Below are 19,475 nucleotides of genomic sequence, written 5' to 3' on the forward strand. Positions count from 1 at the left end.
AGGCAGTGCAGCCCCCTTGGTGCCCAGCTGTGGGGAGTGGGAGAGGTGCCTAGCCTGGGGGCTAGGGTTGAAAAGGTGGAGGAGGCAGACTGTGCCCGGAGCTGGCAGGGAAGGGAAGCAAAGCTTGGACGGGAGAGAGAAGCGGGGAGAAGGCAACCCCGGCTGACCCTGAGGATAGGCAGAGAGGCAGAAGAAGCATGCCTAAAAGAAATCAGAAAGCATGGCATGAGACATCCTCTTTGTAATGACCGACATGTTGTGGAAAAACCCTGATTACAGAGGATGATGTTAGGCCAAAACTATTAGGAAAATAACCCGTCTGAGACCAAACTGCACGAGGCAATAGTTGAATGCTAGTGTAACTGTCCTTAGCTTCAGCAAGACACAAGTCTGTCCCAGGTGGTCTCCTGATACTTACATTCAAAATGCTTGTTAGATAACATGCTTATTAATCTTTTACACTTTGCTTTGTCTCCTTAAAATTGTATCCAGTATTTTCCATCTGAGTATAAGTCATTCAGAAAGAGCTGGCTTAGAGACCTTTGAAGTTAATATGTCTCAGAAGCTTCTGTGATGCTCAGCAAATTTCCTTTTCATTAGGGACTGACTCCATTTTGTAGCATTATATTAGGAATTTTAATGAATATTCCTTAAATCATTAGTTATGTAAATACTGCTGATGATAAGACAAATTTGCTGTTCATAAGTGGTCCTTGTCATAACTAGATCAAGCTATTGAATATATCATATACCAGTACCGGCTAAATCATTGTCCATTGCCAATCGATGCCCATACTTGGGTTCTGCAGTGCCTCATCTTCAGCTTTATTAGCCAACACTGCATGTTACACAGGTTACAATGTGGCATTTCCATTTTAACCGTGTCATTGCTGTGGTCTACAGATGAGTAGAATATGTGTTCGCTCTCCTCTTGGTGGGAAGTGAAACACCCTGTGAAATGCTCTCTCAACTTCAAAGTGATGCTGGCAAAGCAAAGGAGAGATGTCCTCTGGCTTTCAGTTCTGCCATAAGGAAAATGAACATAATCCTGACCCTAACTGTCTTGTAATTTTTATTAGCTCTCTTTGGCTTGCAGCAATGACCCTGTGAATAATGCATGCTGCTAGATGGCTTTCCTAAGGAAAGAAGGCTTACGCAATCATATTGTCTGCCACTGCCTGCCTTCTCCTTACTCCATAATAACTCAAAAAACAGCTGGCCAATTTCAACCAAATTTGACAGAGGCAAAAGGAGTCTTGAAGATATTATATTAAATAAAAAAATAAAAGATAAAAAACGGGAACCACATAGGGAATAGACACTCTTGTAGTCACCTTAATGAGGAACGTGAGCTCAGTTCTCCCTACAGGTCTGAGGTGCCACTCGGATACTCAAGTCTAAGAAACACATTCATGGAAAATCAGTTGTCACTGTTCTGCTGCTCATGCAATGACTTGTTTCTTCACAGATCACTCAGGGTGAGCCCCAGAAGTCATGCTCCAAGCCTGTAGCAGAGAAAGTTACAGAGAGCTGCCAGGAAATTTGCCAGTGCAGGCCACCTCCACTGTTACCACCGCCTCCTCCACCTCCACCGCCCCCAAGGTTGCTGGCGGTGCCGAGTAAGTAGCCACTGGTACAGTTGTGGTGCACTGAAGGAGGGCAAAAGGGCAAAGCGACGGGGAAACCTGGACAGACAGAAGGAGAAAGGATGTGGGAGAGGGCACAGCTAGCTTGTTTGTCATTTTCTACTTAGCAAATGGAGGAAGAAGTGTTCTCAGTAGAGATGGAGATCTGTTTTCTGATCAATGAATGATGCTTAGCTTTTGGAGGAAAGCCAGACAAGTTCCCTCCTATCATTGTATTATATATGATTCCCTAGTTTTAAATGGTTTCCTAATCCCCTAGCCCTGGGAAATGCTTTCCTACAGAGACTTAGCGCTGTGCTGACCTTTGAGTTGCATGAACTCCTTTTACGCCAGGTACGCGGCTTGACAGTCTGGGTACTCCAAGGGAAATTAATTACAGCTGTTACAAAAATCAGAGGCATGTCAGAAGTCAGTGGCAATTGAGCAGTTTTCCCACTAATGCACATACAGGCTAAGACTCATCTATTTCTCTTCATGAAAATCAATGCTTCTCATCTTTATCCGAGTTCCCCCTAATTTCCAGCCATGCGTCCCCATGTCCAGCACACTTGGTGCCTTCAGCTCTGCCAGCTCCCTTCCACATCAGTGGTCCTGTGATCCCTGATGCACAGATCATTTCTGGAGAGTGATAGCTGTGCTGGTGGTCCCCCAGAGGCAGTCCCTGTGCAGTGGGACAGACCTCACCAGTGCTGTGTGCGCTCACTGGGTGCAGAGACATGGACTAGGTCCCAGGTATTTGGTATTCCAGCAAATCTCCTTAATGTTTATGCATTTTCACAAGTTCATCTCTCCCTATAAGGCTGCCTATTAATTCATCTCCCTGCTTATATAAACTCTTCTGGGAGCAACGTTGCAAAGTGTATCTAGTATCCTCAGCACTTCCCCCAAGGAAAAATAAATCATTAGGTATCATCATTGGGCTGTTTGTCTTTATCAGTGCCGTCTCCAGATGTGCAGAAGATACGAAGTCTTCTGCACAGCTTTTAGTCAGACGGAGGACTGGCAGAATTTTTCAGTGTCTTTTCTGCCAGGAGCATGATTTGTACTTGTGCTACACTGCAGAAAATTAAGGCAAAGGCAGAGAAAAACCAACAGGGAAACACTTGGGAAAGAAAGTACAAAGACAGCTGGGAAAGGAGAGAGGGATGTTTTTTATAGCAGAAAAAATCTCTTTCAATGTTCAGGAAAATGTCATGGACAGTAATATTGAAAATTACCTTGATCTTTGTATCACAGGCAGAAAATTACGTACTTTGCCACTCTGTTTTCTTGTACCTGGGGCACCCTGTTTCCCTGAGGGAGACAAGATGTGGCATTGGCACAGGGACCAGCCCTGCTGTCCAGCTGCAGTAGGAAAGGGGGACTGCTGCCAGGCTGCTTCCCCTCCCTGGGCTGCCATCAGGCAGCTGCTTTGAGTGCATGGATTTGTCTCCTGTGAAGTGGGAAGGAAGTCATGTCAGAAAAAAAGAAGTCTGTCACACATTGCAAAAAGATGAACAAGAATTCAAATGGGCCTGTGACTGGGATAGCCTGATGCTTACTCAGGCTGGATTGCCAGGTGCTAACCCAGTTTTAAAAATGAGCTATATATATCCAGATGACTAATATTTAAGCAAGTGACTTCATTTCAAATACAATGAAAAAAATAGATTACACATTTCTTTCACCAGTAAGCTTTAGAGTAGCAATCAAGTGCCTCATCTTGAAAGATGCTTTCATTATTATCAGCTGTCTAGGCACTGTGATTTAGCCCATGTGTACAGCAATCCTCATCCTTGTGATAAGGAACAAGCCTAGTGGTTAAATATTGATGTTATAGATACTGCTTTTAAAATGGTATTCAGAGAAGAGGGCACTAAAAAGCCAAAACAAGCTATTGTGAAGTGGTTGAAGCTAGACTTGCACTTTGCACTTTCTAAGTGATTAAAGTTTAGCATTGGAAAGACCTTAGCAAAAAAGCAGCAGCCTGGGAGCTGCAAGATTTTTACCTTTACAAGGTACAGTGTCTGCCCCACGAGGCACTCCATAAAGATGCTGGCATTGCTCTCAGAGGTCTGTGAGGCACAAAAGGCTGCAGTCTGCTAGGTACTGTCCTTAAAAGCTCTCTCAGCAATCAAACTGAATCTTGCTGGAGGTTTAGATCAACTCTAAAACAGCTGCTGTGGTTTGGGCTGGATGATTAAAGCCAGTACATACAAAATTCCTGTCTATCCAATAACTACAGACACTGACAGTTCAGTTACCTGCTAAATGAAGCCATCTAGTGCTCTTTGATGTAAGACCTGCTGCTGTGGAAAAGCAGGGGATCCTCTATGTGTCCTCTTTATTAGTCCCACCTGAATGTTTTGCAGCCCTCCTTGGTTGTATGGGATGGCACTGGGTAACTGTTTGTGAGCAGCTGAGTCATTCTCTGAAAGGCTATTATTGTTCTTGAGGACAACTGAGGACTTTCAGGAACAGTTACAGAATCACAGAATATGCTGAATTGGAAAGGACCCACAAGGACTATCAAGTCCAACTCCTGACCCTGCACAGGACTATCCCCGAGAGTCACACCGTGTGCCTGAGTGTATCATCCAAATGCTTCTTGAACTCTGTCAGGCTTGGTGCTGTCACCACTTCCCTGAGGAGCCCATTCCAGCATCCAACCACCCTTCTTCTGTGTGAAGAACCTCTTTCTAATATCCAGCCTAAACCTCCCCTGACACAACTTCAGTCCATTCCCTCGAGTTCTGTCACAGGTCACCACAGAGAACAGATCAATGTCTGCCCCCACTCTTCCCCTCATGAGGAAGTTGTAGACTACAATGAGATCTCTCCTCAGTCTCCTCTTCTGCATGCTGAACAGACCAAGTGCCCTCAGCCACTCCTCATACAGCTTCCCCTCAAGGCCCTTCATCATCTTCATTGCCCTCCTTTGGACACTCTCCAATAGCTTAATATCTTTCTTATATTGTGGTGCCCAAAACTGCACACAATATTCAAGGTGAGGCCACACCAGTGCAGAGCAGAGTGGGACAATCCCCTCCCTTGACCAGCTGGAGATGCTTTGCCTGATGCCCCCCAGGACACTGTTGGCCCCCCTGGCTGCCAGGGCACTGCTGACTCATATTCAACTTGCCATCAACCAGGACCCCAGGTCCCTTTCCACAGCACTGCTTTCCAGCATCTCATTCCCCAGTCTGTCCGTACATCCAGGGTTGCCCCATCCTAGGTGCAGAATCCAGCACTTCCCCTTGTTGACCTTCAAATGCTTGATGATTGCCCAGTCCTGTAATTTGTCGAGGTCTCTCTGCAGGGCCTCCCTGCCTTGGAGGGAGTCAACAGCTCCTCCAAGTTTTGTGTCATCTGCAGACTTGCTTAGTGTCCCTTCCAGTCCTGCGCTGAAGTAATTTATGAAGATGTTGAAGAGCACAAGGCCTAAGATGGAGCCCTGTGGAACCCCACTAGTGACAGGTCACCAGTGTGATGTTTCCCCATTCACTATTACCTCCACCCGTAAGCCAATTGCTCACCCATCACATGATGTGCTTATCCAGCTGTGTGCTGGACATTTGTCCAGAAGGATCCTGTGAGAGACAGTATCAAAAGCTTTACTAAAATCCAAAAATATTACATCAACTGGCAGTGCATTAAGCATCTCTTTAAACATTTTGATATCAACAGGTTGATCCAGCAACAAATCATTAGCTCTGTTTCTTGCAGATAGATTTGTACAAAATCTATTAAATGTTGTGAATTCCATAATTCATATTTAACTGGCAAATGTTGCGTTTACTCTGAGTGGAAATAAGCTAATTCCCTCTGCAGAAAATTAGTAGAATTACACACAGCTTAGCAGGCAGTCTAAAACCTCGAGCAGTGTTAGGAACACCAGCTTTCCAGGCTTTAGGAGACACCTCCCTGTTATAGTTGTGTATTTACAGCAGGAATGTGTGGATGTTCAGGAAGGACATCAGCTGTGCTGCCCCCTGTGGATGCTGGTTCTCTCAGTTTTGCTGGGTGACCCTTATCTTTTTCTGCAAAGTGGGGCCTATGGAGGATTTAAGTTTTTGGTTTCCTGAGCTTCATTCCAGATGCAGTTTGTTGGCAACACATTGAGATACTGCTGTCTTGTTTGGTATGTATACCTTGCTGAGGTTCTTCAAGGAAAGGGGCTCCAGCCCATGTTAGAAGAAAGTAGGATGGTGGGGACTGTGTGATGAAGTGGTGAGGACTGTCAGGAGACGTGGTCTCAGCGCCGATTGAGGTTCTTCCAGACAGTCTGGCATATTGATGTTTCCGGAGTAAGTCCCCTTATGCAAGCAGCAGCCTGCACTTTAACCCATGCCTAGAAAACTGCTCATTGATAAAGTGAAGGGAAAGCTCATGAGGCTCTGAGGGGCTTAAGGCCAACTAAGCTTAGATGCTGACAGCAAAGGAAGGAGGAACTTTCAGTGAGTGTGCTCCCTCAATAAGGCTCTGGTGACCTGAAGGAGATAGAGATGCTCAGAACCTGGCCTTTAATTAGCTGTGTCTTTTTTCCCCCACGATCTGCTTTCCTCTTTGTTTCTGGATTTCAGCCAGGACTAAGACAAGGTGGATGGAGTACTTGTTTAGGCAGCATTTCTAACCTGCCTTCATGGACCCATGAGATTAAGCTAGTTCAAATGATGTTGACCCTTAAAAATCTAAGAAACTGCTGTTGTCAACCCTTAAATACTCTGTGAGCATGCAGGTTTCTCTAGGGGCATTGCAAAGAAGAAAGGACTTTGTCTGAAAATGAAAGGCAGGCTTTCAAAACAGGAAAGGGTTAGAGCTGCAGTCAGTATCAGTTTTAGACTGTGTAAGGTCTGAGGAAAAAACCATTTCAGAAAGTACTTCTTTAAAATGGTACAAGAAAGAGAAAGGATGTTCTACATGAACTCCTCACCTGCTGGTGAGCAACATTTGCTGTCTCTGCTCTACCCATCTCCTGAACTGTGTGAGGAGTCCACGGTACTGCCATCTGCTCTCTGTATGATGGAAGGGTTCAGTCAAATATTGCTTCAGTCAAAATTTAGAGGATGAAGCTTAAGCTGAGTCTGGATACATGAACCATGTTGTATGCTTGCACACAGGTACACAGTGAAGTCTTTACATCTCTTGACCTCAGTGACAGTTTGTCCTGAGCTGACAGTTGAGATCAAGCATGATCACGTCAGTGCAAAGCCAGAGTGAATGACATCACTGCAGAAGACTCTAATCTCCATGCAGTAATTGTATAATTCTGTTTTTAAGGTGAAATCTTTTCCTTTATCTTCAGAGATAGAGCATCTAATTAACTAATTATTTGGACTGACAAAAATGCCAAAATAAAAATGACCAGCTCCAGGAAGGCTGAAACCTTTTGGCAACTATATAAGGTCAGATGTACAGCTTGATTTCAGAAAGTGTGCAGGGTCCCTTCAGTGCAAGTAGGAAAGCTAAGGACATTTAGATCTTTTGGGACAGATGATAGAATCATGGAATGGATCATATTAAAAGGGACCTTGAAGACCGTCTAATTCCACCCCTCTGCCACAGTCAAGGACACTTTCACTAGACCGAGTTGCTCAAAGCTGCATCCAACCTGGCCTTGAACACTTCCAGGAATGGGGCATCCAGAACTTCTCTGGGCAACCTATTCCAATGCCTCACCACCTTCACAGTAAAAAATTTCTTCTTAATACCTGATCTAAATTTATGCTCTTTCCATTTAAATCTGTTACCCTTTATCCTTATTCCTACATGCCCTTGTAAAATGCCCCTCTCCAGATTTCTTGTAGACTCCACTCAGGTAGTAGAAGGTGCTACAACATCTCCCTGAAGCCTTCTCCAACCCTCTCAGGAACAACCCCAACTCTCTCAGCCTGTCTTTGTAGAATAGGTGATCCAGCCCTCTGATCATCTTCGTGCCCCTCCTCTAGACTCACTCCAAGAGATTCACATTCTCCTTGTGTTGGGCACCCCAGAGCTGATCACTGTTCTGCAGGTGGAGTCTCATGAGAGTGGGGTAGAGGGAAGAATCAGCTTCCTCAACATGATGGTCATGCTTATATTCATGCAGCCCAGGACATGGCTGGATTTCTGGTCTGCAAGCTCACACTGTTTCTTGTTCAGCAACATTCCCAAGTCTTCCACCTCAGGGCTGCTCTCAATCCAGTCTCCACCCAGCCTATATTTGTGCTCGGTATTGCCCTGATCTGGGTGCCGGACCTTGTTGAACTTCACAAGGTTTTCACGGGCACACCTCTCAAGCTTGTCAAGGTCCCTCTGGATGGCATCCGTTCCCTCCAGTGTGTTGACTGCATGACACATCTTGGTGTTGCTGGCAAACTTGCTGAGGGTGCACTCAATCCCACTATCCGTGTTGCTGACACAGATGTTAAACAGCGCTGGTCCTAATAGTGACCCTGAAGAACTGCACTGAAGGAGATATTTGGACACACCTGAGGAGTCTTGGGTTGATTTCTCTCAAGTGCTGATGTCCAAGGGAATTGTTAGCAAACAGACAGGGCTGGGTTTGTTTTATAATATGGGGAAGACGTTTTCCTCCATGCTTCATACAACATAGTGACTACCAAAACTGAACAGCAGAGAGAGAACTACAGTAGCCCCAAAATGGCCAGGGCCACATCATCTCCTACATGAAGACATTTGTGGTAGTGACTGCTACTGTGAGAGCAAGTCTGGTCTAGACAGTGACTGTTTTTAAATGCAAACAGTATGCTGAAACAGGGAAGCCCTTCCAGTTTTGGTAACACAGCTGTCATACTCTGAATTGCAGTCTTCTGTGAGAGCATTGTTCATAATTTACAAAGCAAAACCAAAATTCAATTCTTGTCTTCTCCCACATACACTTTCATGTTACTGGAGGAATGTGACTCTCAGAATTGGCAGTAGAATTTTGAGGCTCTCAAATCTAATTTGAAATCCAACCCCGCAGCCTGGAGTCATAGATAATGGCACATATAGAGTCTAGTCCAGGTCTCCATCATGTTTTCACATCACAGACACTCCGATCTCTCTTAGCACAGTGAACCAAATCATTAAGCGTCCAAGACTGGATTTAAGCAGAATTCACTCACCTAAATCAGAAATGCAGTGATTGGATTTTCTGCCTCAAGCAGCAGGCACCTCTGATTTTATCACTGAAGACATAAAGACTTCAAAATCCTGATGTTTTTTGAATTTAGCACAGTTATTTCTGGTGTAGGAATAAAAGTTACAAGTCCTCACCTCTCAATCAAAATGAGAAAGTTATTTAGGGTGAGGACATTTCTTAAACAGCAGTCAAATAAGAAATTTGAAATAGTTCAGGCATCTAAAATGTTATAGTAAGTCTGAAGAGCTGGATTAGTGACTAAAAAGCAGGTAAGATTGGAAAGGTTCCTGCTAATACTTCCGTGATAGGATTCTGCTGTCACTTGTGCACCTGACATCTCATATTGGGTTGTTGTAAACTCCCTGTCTGTCTGTGTAAAACACTGGTTAGAGCAGACTGTCAATCACAGATTCCACTTCTTTCCCAATTCAGAGTTTTTCACCACAATAAATTCTGAAATGTTTTGTCAAGTCTAATTGTTATTTGGGCAAGTGATGAATCTTCCCCCTGCTCTGGGACCTTGTGTATTTGTTTTGAATTTTTCATGCAGTAATAAATCTATATAATGGAAAAATCCTCTCTCTTGAAAATGCATTTTGAAGTATTTAAAAGTAAGAGCCTCAGGACAGATTTTGCAGTGCAGGAATCAGTGGGAGTTCTGCTATCTATAGATTAAAAGCATTGTCTAATTTTTTAAAAGAAACATGAGATATTAAACTGGTTCTGCAGTAGAACAGTCCTTTCTATTCTGAGATGCATACTCCAACAGCTTGTTTTCTTTGTTTTTTTTTTAAACAGAAGGAGTTGACTAAGCTGGAGACATTAATTCCTTCTGTGGATGGCAGTCCATTTGTACGTGCCTACCATTTCACTGATTAGGAAGATAACAAATCTTCAGTGAAGTTACTGATGAGTCAGGCTGCTGATTTACAAGTAATTGTAGGTTCACCTGCCCCTGGCAGAAGGAGTTGTGCCTCATCTTGACAAGTCAGAAGTCAATGCTTAATTGGCACAAGCTGTTCCAGCAGGGAGGGCTAAGCAGCTGACCTCTCTAAAACAGACCCACAGAAATATGTTCTTGTAATAGTTGTGAGCATTGTATTTTTGTGAACATGATATAAAGGTGTTGCACTGCTTGTGTAATTGCAACTTATGGGTAATTTTTGAATCAATATAGCAGATCAAGGAAGCAGCAGTCTGGGAATTTGGGATGTTATCCCAAAGTGAGGACAGTGTCCATTAATGTACTATGAACATAGGTTAATAACTGATGCCACTGCCAAAAACTGTCATTAATAATTATGCAAGTTAATTTAATACTTCCACTAGTAAATCATATTACCATTATAACCACATAAATACAGCAGCAGATTGTGGATTCTTAATTGTTATTTAAATTAATCGTTTTATAATTTTGAAGTGTCTTTTAAATGGAGCTGGTATTTCATCAGTTCATTGGTTAGAAATATTTTTAGACAAAGATCTGTTCCTTGACAAATGCTGCTATTAAACTGGACCTTTACCAATGGAGCAGATTCTCTTGAATCATCTCTGGACATTTTCCTTTCCTTCTGGAAGCAATGCATAATCTTATTTCATAGCCACTATCAAAGGAAACTACTGTCAGTGGAGCACAGGGAGGGTTTGGTATAACCCTCGCTTTGGTTTGTCAAGCTGCAGGTGCTCTACCTCCTCTTTATAGGGCACCATTCTACAGCATGGGCTGCTTACAGCTGTAGGCTTCAGCAAGGAGTGATGGTGAGCAGCACTTCTGCAAAAGCTTGCCTACCTGTGCAGGTCTAGACTTTTGTGTAAAGCCTGAGGACAATGCAGGCAGCAACCTGCTACCAATTTGGTTGTATTTGTGACTGGAAGGTAACCTGTGCCTTTTCTTTTACCTTTCAGAGAGTTACAAATGGACTGAGTGGTGATTGAGGACTTCACATTGGGCATTTGGCATGGTGAAATGCCTTGGTCTGTTAAATGTGATGTAATTGCCTTTTTAGTGTTCTATATTTTATGGAAACTGCATGAAAATTTATCAGTTGAAAAATACGATTTTATTTATATTAGAATTAAATTTACTCCTGGTTTGGAAGGCATTACACACGTCAGTTCCATTTTACTCTACATGTGTCATCAACTTAATTTCCCTTAAGTTGAACCTGAATACAATTTGGAAAAGGAACTTAAGTGCACTAGGTATGGGAATTATTTATTGATCTCCTGAGGGGCATTTTTAAGTGATCACTGTAGCTCTTATTTCTGGCAATAACTGAGCCATTGAAATTATAGAAGGAATAAACCACGTAATATCAAACAGAAGGATAATGTTTATATAGATGCTGTACACCAACAGAAGTATCAGCTACTTAGTCAGCCGACTGTTCCATAAAACTTAGACATATGATTTGCAATATGGCTTTCTTAGTAAAGTAAACTCGTTAAAGCCATCTATACTTACCAATCCAAAGTGTGTGACTATTACAGTCACTCTCTCCATATAGTGGAGTGCTCAACAGGCAGACCATTAATTTTTCAGAGATGAACACAAACTAGTGCCTTAGAAACCGCTGTATTAACACATTAGGAAAATGTTCTGAGTATTTCCAAGTCTTCCACAATCTGTGTTAGGAAATTCAGTCTGCAGTTGGCTGAAGCTGGTTTTGTATCAGGCTTCTCTGAAGGCACTAATGAGAAAGTGTCAGCTCTAAGACGTGAGGTTTGTCCCGTCTTTGCTCTTACCTGGAGGTTCCTGACCTCTTTAAAAAGCTTTCCGCAAGATAATATCTTAGTTATACCAGTAGCACAGAATTTTATTCACATTGCATAGCCTGTGATTTTGATGGCACCACTCGTGAATGCTGTTGAACTCGAAGAAGTTGTGCAGATCTGGACTTTAATTTAATCTGTACATAGAACATTATACCAAGAAAATCTGTCATCTTTCTGTGGGCTTGAATCTACCAGCCCTGAGGTATCTCATTAATCATTTGCTGGTCAAAGACTGATCATCAATATAGGAGTTTAGACTTCTGAAACCGTGTTACAGCTGTTTGAATTTCAGCCTATATCATCCCTCCTTTGAAGGTCTATTCACTGCAAGAGCTGAAAGATTGATAAGCTCTCAGAATACTTGATGGTGATGTACTGTGACTCCTGCAAGTGAGGCATCTTGCCCACCCTCTGGGGAACGGTGAAAAGAGAGTCCAGGGCACTGCTTATCCCTCTTGCCACCAATCTGCTGGGAGATCACAAGAGAGTCAGCTACCCTATCAGCCACTCAGAGTTGTCATATCTGAAACAAAGATACGTTTTCACCTCTGTAAACTTTGGATTTGAGACTAGTGGACATCAAGCACTGAATATTATTATTATTATTATTATTATTATTATTATTATTATTATTATTATTAGGCTCAGAAGTGAACTATAATTGCTATAGAATTGATCAGCTGTGTCCTGTTCTACCACTCATTGAAGAGGAGGCTGTACCATCACACAGCGAGGATGACCATGCCAGGAGTGAGATGCAAAGTCTATGGCCATGCTGTTACCACACAGTAATGAATGAAAGGAGACAGCCTGAGGAGCTGGACATGAACCCACAGTAGAACACAGCACTATGTCCTGTCTTATTTCTCCTCTGTCAGTGATGATACAGCTTCAACAAAACCCTGACAAAGGAGTTTGCTATATCAGCAAATATAGGAATTAACAACCTGGAAAGGCTATCACTATTTGTACTTACAGTGTCCACACAACTGCCACTACCACAGGACCTTGACAGGCTCACTGGAACCTGCCTTCATGGCACCTTTTGGGGCATGGATTTCATCCAAGGGTGCCTGAGGCTCAGTGGAAGCAAGAGCTAGCTTTTTAGGAGCTTTTATCACCTAAAAATGCAGATGGATGCTGAATGAGCTCTCCAAACCACTTAGCTCTCAGCAAGTGTCCTAAGCCATGGCCCACTCCACCTTATTTTGGAGTGGAGAGATGCTTTCTATGTGTTGTTTACAAATCACTTCCTCACTGTTGATCTGAGGTGAGTGGTGGCCAGCAGGTCACAAGGGAGGATGAGGCCAATTTTCTACTTAATTAATGTCTTTGCTCTTTGGCAGTCACTTCTCCATGAGATGCCTCCTGCAGCTTCACTGCCCCATGAAGGAGCCTATCTCTCCCAGAAATATCTGGTAGCTGGTGATGAGCCCATCTTCTGCCCTAAGACAGCCTCTGAAGCAGCCTGAAAGCAGGCCAGCTTGACTGGGGAAGAAACTCTCCAGAAGACTCATTTCTTTTCATAGTTATCTTACTGCAGTGGATCTGGGAGGGGATATTGGCTATGTGATGAAAGTGGGAAAATGCATCTGCTTTCCCTAGTGAGTTCCACTTTGGAAGCAACCCTTCTTTCACTGGTCCCTACTTTTGTCTGATGTCAAATGGCTCAGGGCCCAGTGCCATAAGCCTCCAAGCAAAGGTAGCTCTTTTCCCAGGAAGCTTGAACAAGTCTCTGATTCCTAACAGCAAACCTCCTCCTGCCCATGTTAAAGTTGTTCCTGCCTGTACTGAGCTACTTGGGTCTCAGCAGGCAGGCACCCACCACAACAAACACCAAAACAGAAGCTTCTGGGTTGTTTCAGCCTTGTTATGAGATGCAGCAAGGAACGGCCTCACACAGTGGGGCGGCCAACCAGCTGCTTGCAGAAGTGGCCACAGGACACCATACCTGGGGCATGCTGGCAGGGGGACAGGCTGCAGTATTTGCTTGCTCTGCAAGGCTGATGACAGACTGTTACAGACACCAAACTCATCTTTAAAACATGTTGGGAGTCCACTCATCTTTGTGTGTCATACTGGTTTTTAGATCCTCCCTGGGAAATCTGTGCCAGCCAGAGCAGAATGGGGGGAGGGACACATCTGTATGCGTGTCTGTGTGCATGTGTGCAGTCTTGTTAATGGAAGTATGCTTGTTAATGGAAGTGTGCTGAAATGGCAAAGGCAGACTTAACATGAAGGTTCAGTGTTTTCAGGCCGCTTTTTTTCCAGGATGCTCTTTTCACTGCTGTAATGTGATGAGGTCATCACGTTTGCTGGGACAAGCAGATGATGCTTAGCACTGATTTTTCCCCACTGAAGAATTGCCAGTGCTTATAACGTGCCTGTGCACGTCACTCGCTGCTGGAGAGTCAGACTGTGTGTTTGTGCAATGAAGTGGATGGTACTGTGCTGGCATATCTCTGTGTCTCTCAGTGGTGCCTCTGTTCAAAAGAACTGAGAATTACTGTCCCCAGGTCAGTGCTGTGCTCTGCTGTTCTGTCACAGACTGTGGCCTTACTGCTGTGTTTCCTTGAAAAGTTAGTTGATGGGAAGGTCAGGGAAATAGAGCTAGTCCTTTAGAAATATAGATGAAGTACTTATAAGTGGGCCTATTTATTAAAGAATCGGGAAAGGAATAACAATGGTGTTGACATGCAGCCTTATGTTGCACTTTTTATCTTTACATCTTGCAGCTATTTAGAAAGATGGGGCTATCCTGTTCCCATCCTGGAGAAGGAGAAACAAGGCTGGAGTGGAGGTCTTTCCAAAATCACCCAACAATCAAGGGGGAGAGCTAAGCGTGGAACCCACATCCTGAGAGGAATTTCTTGTCTTCCACTCACGGTGACACTCTGCCTAAGTAAAGAGAGGTTAAAGCCTGTACCATAAAACTCAGAAGATTAACTTAAGGTTTTGTATCTGCATACCCGACTTAAATCATTCTGGTTGTCTGAGTGCTGAGAACCTCTGGAAATCAGGTCACCTTCTAAAATAAATTCCAGGGTACTAATTTAACAGCAAATTCTCAGGCACTCATGACCTGTTTCTTAGAGGAATCAGATACCCAGTAGTTTCATCAACATCTCCTGCATTTCAGAAAACAGGCCACCAAGTACAGCAGGGCTCACTTAAGCATCAGCTCCCACAGAGGGACAGGACTTAGGACTACCCGAAGGTGTCACTGGGACTGTCTCAGTGCTGCTTAGCCTGGCAGTGATCCAGGTTGTGGAGAGCAGGCAACTCTGAAGGTACCCACGAGGCTCTCCTGAATGTCAGTGTTAGCTGCAAGGAGAAGTCTGCCTTGCAAGGCACAGACTTCAGTTCTCATTTGCTTGGGACAGAAACCAATAGGGTGTGATTTAATCAGGGTAAAAACAATTCAATCCTTTATGTTGAGAGAGAATCAAATGAAGATGGAAAAACGGCGTCTCATCGGGAGACTGCTATTAGAAAAACACAGGACAAAGTCAGATCAGAGGGCAGTGGCTGATGTGAGCATGCATTGTAAAGATAAATGCCAGAGCTGAGTGTTAACACAGAAGCTAGCTATGATGTAATCTCCTTAAAAGCCTTTTTTCCACAAGGCCTATAAATGCTACTGCTTCTCCAGATCGTGCTTTAGAGAACAGATTCTCCCTCTTTGCTCTCTAACCCCACTCTCATCCAAAAGACCTTGGCAGCTGAAACCATGTTTTGCCCCTTCTTGCGGGGTTGTGCCTCAGTTCTGGTGGGTCCCATCAACTTCACCAACAACCTAGTAGGATTAAGACTGGCAGGTCTGGCCCTCAGCCTGTCGATCGTTTGGAACACAGACTTTCCCTCCCTACTTTGTTTGACAATCCATTGACTGCTTTGATCTATGCATTGGCATCCTTCCATAAGTATGTACAGTTGTACAAAACCAATACAGGTTATCCTACAAGCTTAGCATCATCCCTTCCTGGGCACCCTGTGGGATCCTACCTTGTTCCTGTCCGTAGGTCTTGCCTGCACAGAGCTCCTGGGCACGGTGTCAGTGTGCTGGCTTGGGGCAGAGATTTGGCACCTGCCTGGGAAGGCAAAAAGGGAGTTTTTTGCTTCCACCCCATAATGTAGTTTTGGCCAAATTAAGTGTTTGTGTTTACTCTCAAAGAAGAGGCAACATGTTCCAGAGGGTAGGACTGGCCAGGAGTCAAAAGACATTTTGTTTCCTGGCTCTCTCACAGAGCTGCAGTGACTTTGCACAAGCCACTTCTTCACAATGTGCTTCACTTATGTCTGAGAGACCAATACTTTCACCTGCTATTATTTTATTTTGGTCCTTATTATATGTTCATTTTCTATAGGAATCTCAAATCTGCCAGGGAAAAGCAGCTGCAGGACACCTACCAAGACAGCCCAGCAACATGGGGCTTTAGTGAAATCCACTGCAAAACCCAAATCTAAATGCATGCAGGTTCAATAACTCTAAAGGTTAGATCTTGAGCATCACACTTAAAAGTCCCCCACCCAGCTGCTCTCTTTCTCACAGACTGTATCCAGGCTCAGGGTTTTTCACCTGCAGTTTCAGATCTGTTTCTTGCAATGAGCCATGCACTACTCTATTGCCTGTGACCTTCAGAAAATTCCTGCAGAAGTTCCCCTTTCTTCCACCTCCTGCACACTCCAGTCTCAAAAACTAAGCATGTTTCTTGTTTCAGAAGGGAAGTGTTTTTAGAAAGGAAGAGAAAACTAAGGAGATGAGGGAACCAAGAGTGTAGAATAACAGCGTCTCCAGTGTAAGAGCTGCGGGGGAGGGAATTTCTCCAGCATCAATCCCACACGTTTTTATTATAGCAGAAGTTCCCGCTGTGTAGTGATTGCAGTATCCCCCTTAAAAGTGTAGTAGGAACATATGCATAGAACAGCTGCATGATATAAACTTGTCTGCAGCATAATGCAATAAACAGAAGTATCATCTGCTACAGGAATAGCTGATTTCTACCAGTGTTATTTAACCTAGCTGTTCCAGGGAGGCCGTAAATCAGGACAGGCTTCTGCTGAGCATGCCGCTATTGCCTGGTTGTTTACCCAACTGGCTGCTGGCACTCTGGAGATGGCCCTAAGATTACAGGCAACAGGAAGGGTGAAGATCTATAAGGAAGTTTTAAAAAAAACCAAGAACCAAACAAACAAAAAACAAACAAAAACAAACAAACAAAAAACCAAACATAAACAGAAATTTTTTCTGGAATAAAATTTGCTCCAGAATTACGTGATTCTTCTTTTCTTTAAGCCAGTTTGTTGCACATCATGTGCAGTTACAGCCACGCTCCAGAGACGAGTGAGTTGGCGTAGGATATTGCTTGTCGGAAGCAGTTCTTTGGTCTTTCCTCACTGGGTAGTATCTTCCTCCTGTTCTGTGTGCAGGATCTGAGGGAACAGGTCCAGCAAAGCAGCTTTCTGGGTCATTGCTCACTGGGGACTGTGATAATCCAAATTCTTTCCATCATGTTCGGATTTACTGGAGATGAACTTGTCCCAGGTGGTCTTTGTCTATTATTGAAGTTGTCTATTCCTGCTTTACATTCCTGCTGTGTTGGCCTAGTCCCTTGAGTTAATGGTGGCTGTAATAATGACCTGGCTTTCTGTGGTATTCATCCTGCACCCTTTTTACCCCCAACTCTCTAAACGGGAAACAATGTGTCCATCACTTGGAACAGAACAGCCCTGGGAAGCCACAGTGCTGTGGGAGTCTCATATTTTATTGTATTTCCTGGAGTTAAGCCACCTGAGACTGTTTTAGTGTTTGGAACTCTCCTTTGGAGCTTGCTTTGTTTCTGCTGCTCAGAGGGAAGCAATGGCAAAGCAGCAGCAGGGCTAAGGCTGTCTCTCAGCTGCTGTGCCAAGAAGCTGCAATGACAGAGCACCTTCATGCTGGACATTTAAACATCACAGAGCCACAGAACGGTTTGGGGCAGAAGGGATGTTTAAAGCTCATCTAGTCCAAACCCCCTGCCCTGAGCAGGGACACCTTCCACTACACCAGGTTGGCTCGAAGCCCCATCCAGCCTGGCCTTGAACGCTTCCAGGGATGGGGCATCCACAGTTTCTCTGAGCAGATATATGCAAGCATATGGCAGTGCACATGACACCGCCTTGCTTTTCTAAGATGGTCTGCTCCCAGTATCTCATCTACGTGGTTTCATATCTCCCAGGCGACCAACTGTAGCTGCCATTGGGATGCCAGGAGGGGGGCAGTCTTGCCCAAAGCCCTCCAGCCTGCAGTTAAACACATTTGGTTATAACCATGTCTTACCATGGGCAAAGAAGTTGCCCCATTGCAGTCCTGGCCAAATTCAGTTTATCTTTCTTCAGTGTATAATTGTGTGTTCATGCTGCTGGCGACAGCACCTGGTGCCACCATAAGCTCATGTGATTGAGGCTAGACCCGCTCAGACTCCTCCCATGTTGGCTCCACCATAGCTGAAATCTGGGAATGCCTCCACCCTTCCCTCCCAGAGTCCGGTCACAGACTTAGCTCTGGCTTTGCTGTGGGGCCTGGAGGCAGTGCAGAGGGGGATTATGGCTTCTTGCAGGCTGTCTCTGAGTCTGTAACCAGCCAGTCAGGAAGGGGGCTGGCCTAGACCCGAGGCTCCTGTTGATACCAGCATTGCTTTTGCCATTTGATGTATTGTGCCCGTACATCTCCCCTTCAGGAGTTCAAGCATGGCCAGGTGTGTTGTCTGCGGGCAACTGCTGTGAAGGGAGGTTGATGAACTGATTTTCAAACCTACCAGAGAGAAGGTAAAGTGCATCCATTCATATGGGCAATGGCCTCCTGGCCTGTATCAGGAACAGTGTGGCCAGCAGGACCAGGGAAGTGGTTCTTCCCCTGTACTCAGCATTGGTGAGGTCACACCTGGAGTACTGTGCCCAGTTATGGGCCCCTCAGTTCAGGAAGGATATTGGGGTGCCAGAGCAGGTCCAGAGAAGAGCAACGAGGCTGATGAAGGGACTTGAAAACAAGTCCTATGAGGAGAGGCTGAGGGAGCTGGGGTTGTTTAGCCTGGAGGAGACTCAGGGGAGACCTCATCACTCTCTCCAGCTCCCTGAAAGGAGGTTGTAGCCAGGTGGGGGTTAGTCTCTTCTCCCAGGCAACCAGCAATAGGACAAGAGGGCACGATCTTAAGCTCTATCAGGGGAGGTTTGTGTTGGATATTAGGAAGAAATTCTTTACAGAGAGAGTAATCAGACATTGGAATGGGCTGCCCAGAGAGGTAGTGGATTCACCATCCCTGAAGGTTTTTAAGATGAGACTGGATGTGGCACTTAGTGCCATGGTCTGGTAACCATGGTGGGGTTGGATCCAGGGTTGGACTTGATGATCTCAGAGGTCTTTTCCAACCCAGTTGATTCTATGATTCTATATCTAATAGCTCCTATATCTTCAAAATAAATAATTTCAAACACATACAGAGGTGCCCCAAATGTAAACATTTGTCTTTATATGTTCAGCTGATGAAAGAAATCTCAAGTGCATGGAAGAGGGAGAAAGAAAAAAAAGAGTTGGTAGAGGAGTTGGTGGGTTCTCTTATTCTGTCACCAACAGTTACTAATAAATCCTGAGGAACCACTGAGAATGTAAACACATTTAACAAAATTATTTGCAGAGGTTTCGTTTATATGGATGCATAGGTATACCCCTTTATAGACATACATTAAATATATATATTATATATATCTCCTTTCTATGTATATATGTGTGTTTATACACATACATACACATACCTATACATGTATATGTATGCACATATGTATACACATATATGTAATCATATATTTTGTGTGTTTATATGTGCAAACACCAGGGAGTTCCCCCCACAGCACACAGAAGCCTGACATGGTTAGACAAGCTGCTTCTTCATTAGTCAGTGGAAAATGTCAAT

At 44.2% G+C, this 19,475-nt stretch overlaps 1 protein-coding gene across 3 annotated transcripts in view; it reads left to right on the plus strand.

Moving 5' to 3' along the window:
* The window catches only part of PRIMA1 (proline rich membrane anchor 1), a 55,002-nt gene that overhangs the window by 5,466 nt on the left and 30,061 nt on the right, over positions 1-19,475 (plus strand). For all 3 annotated transcript variants that reach the window (XM_017813921.1, XM_017813922.1, XM_017813920.1), the window contains one exon: positions 1,469-1,619. In XM_017813921.1, the coding sequence (XP_017669410.1) occupies positions 1,469-1,619 (151 nt within the window). The remainder of the gene's footprint in view (positions 1-1,468; positions 1,620-19,475) is intronic.

This window comes from Lepidothrix coronata, unplaced genomic scaffold, assembly GCF_001604755.1.
Source record: "Lepidothrix coronata isolate B3197 unplaced genomic scaffold, Lepidothrix_coronata-1.0 Scaffold43, whole genome shotgun sequence".
Lineage (NCBI taxonomy): Eukaryota > Metazoa > Chordata > Aves > Passeriformes > Pipridae > Lepidothrix > Lepidothrix coronata.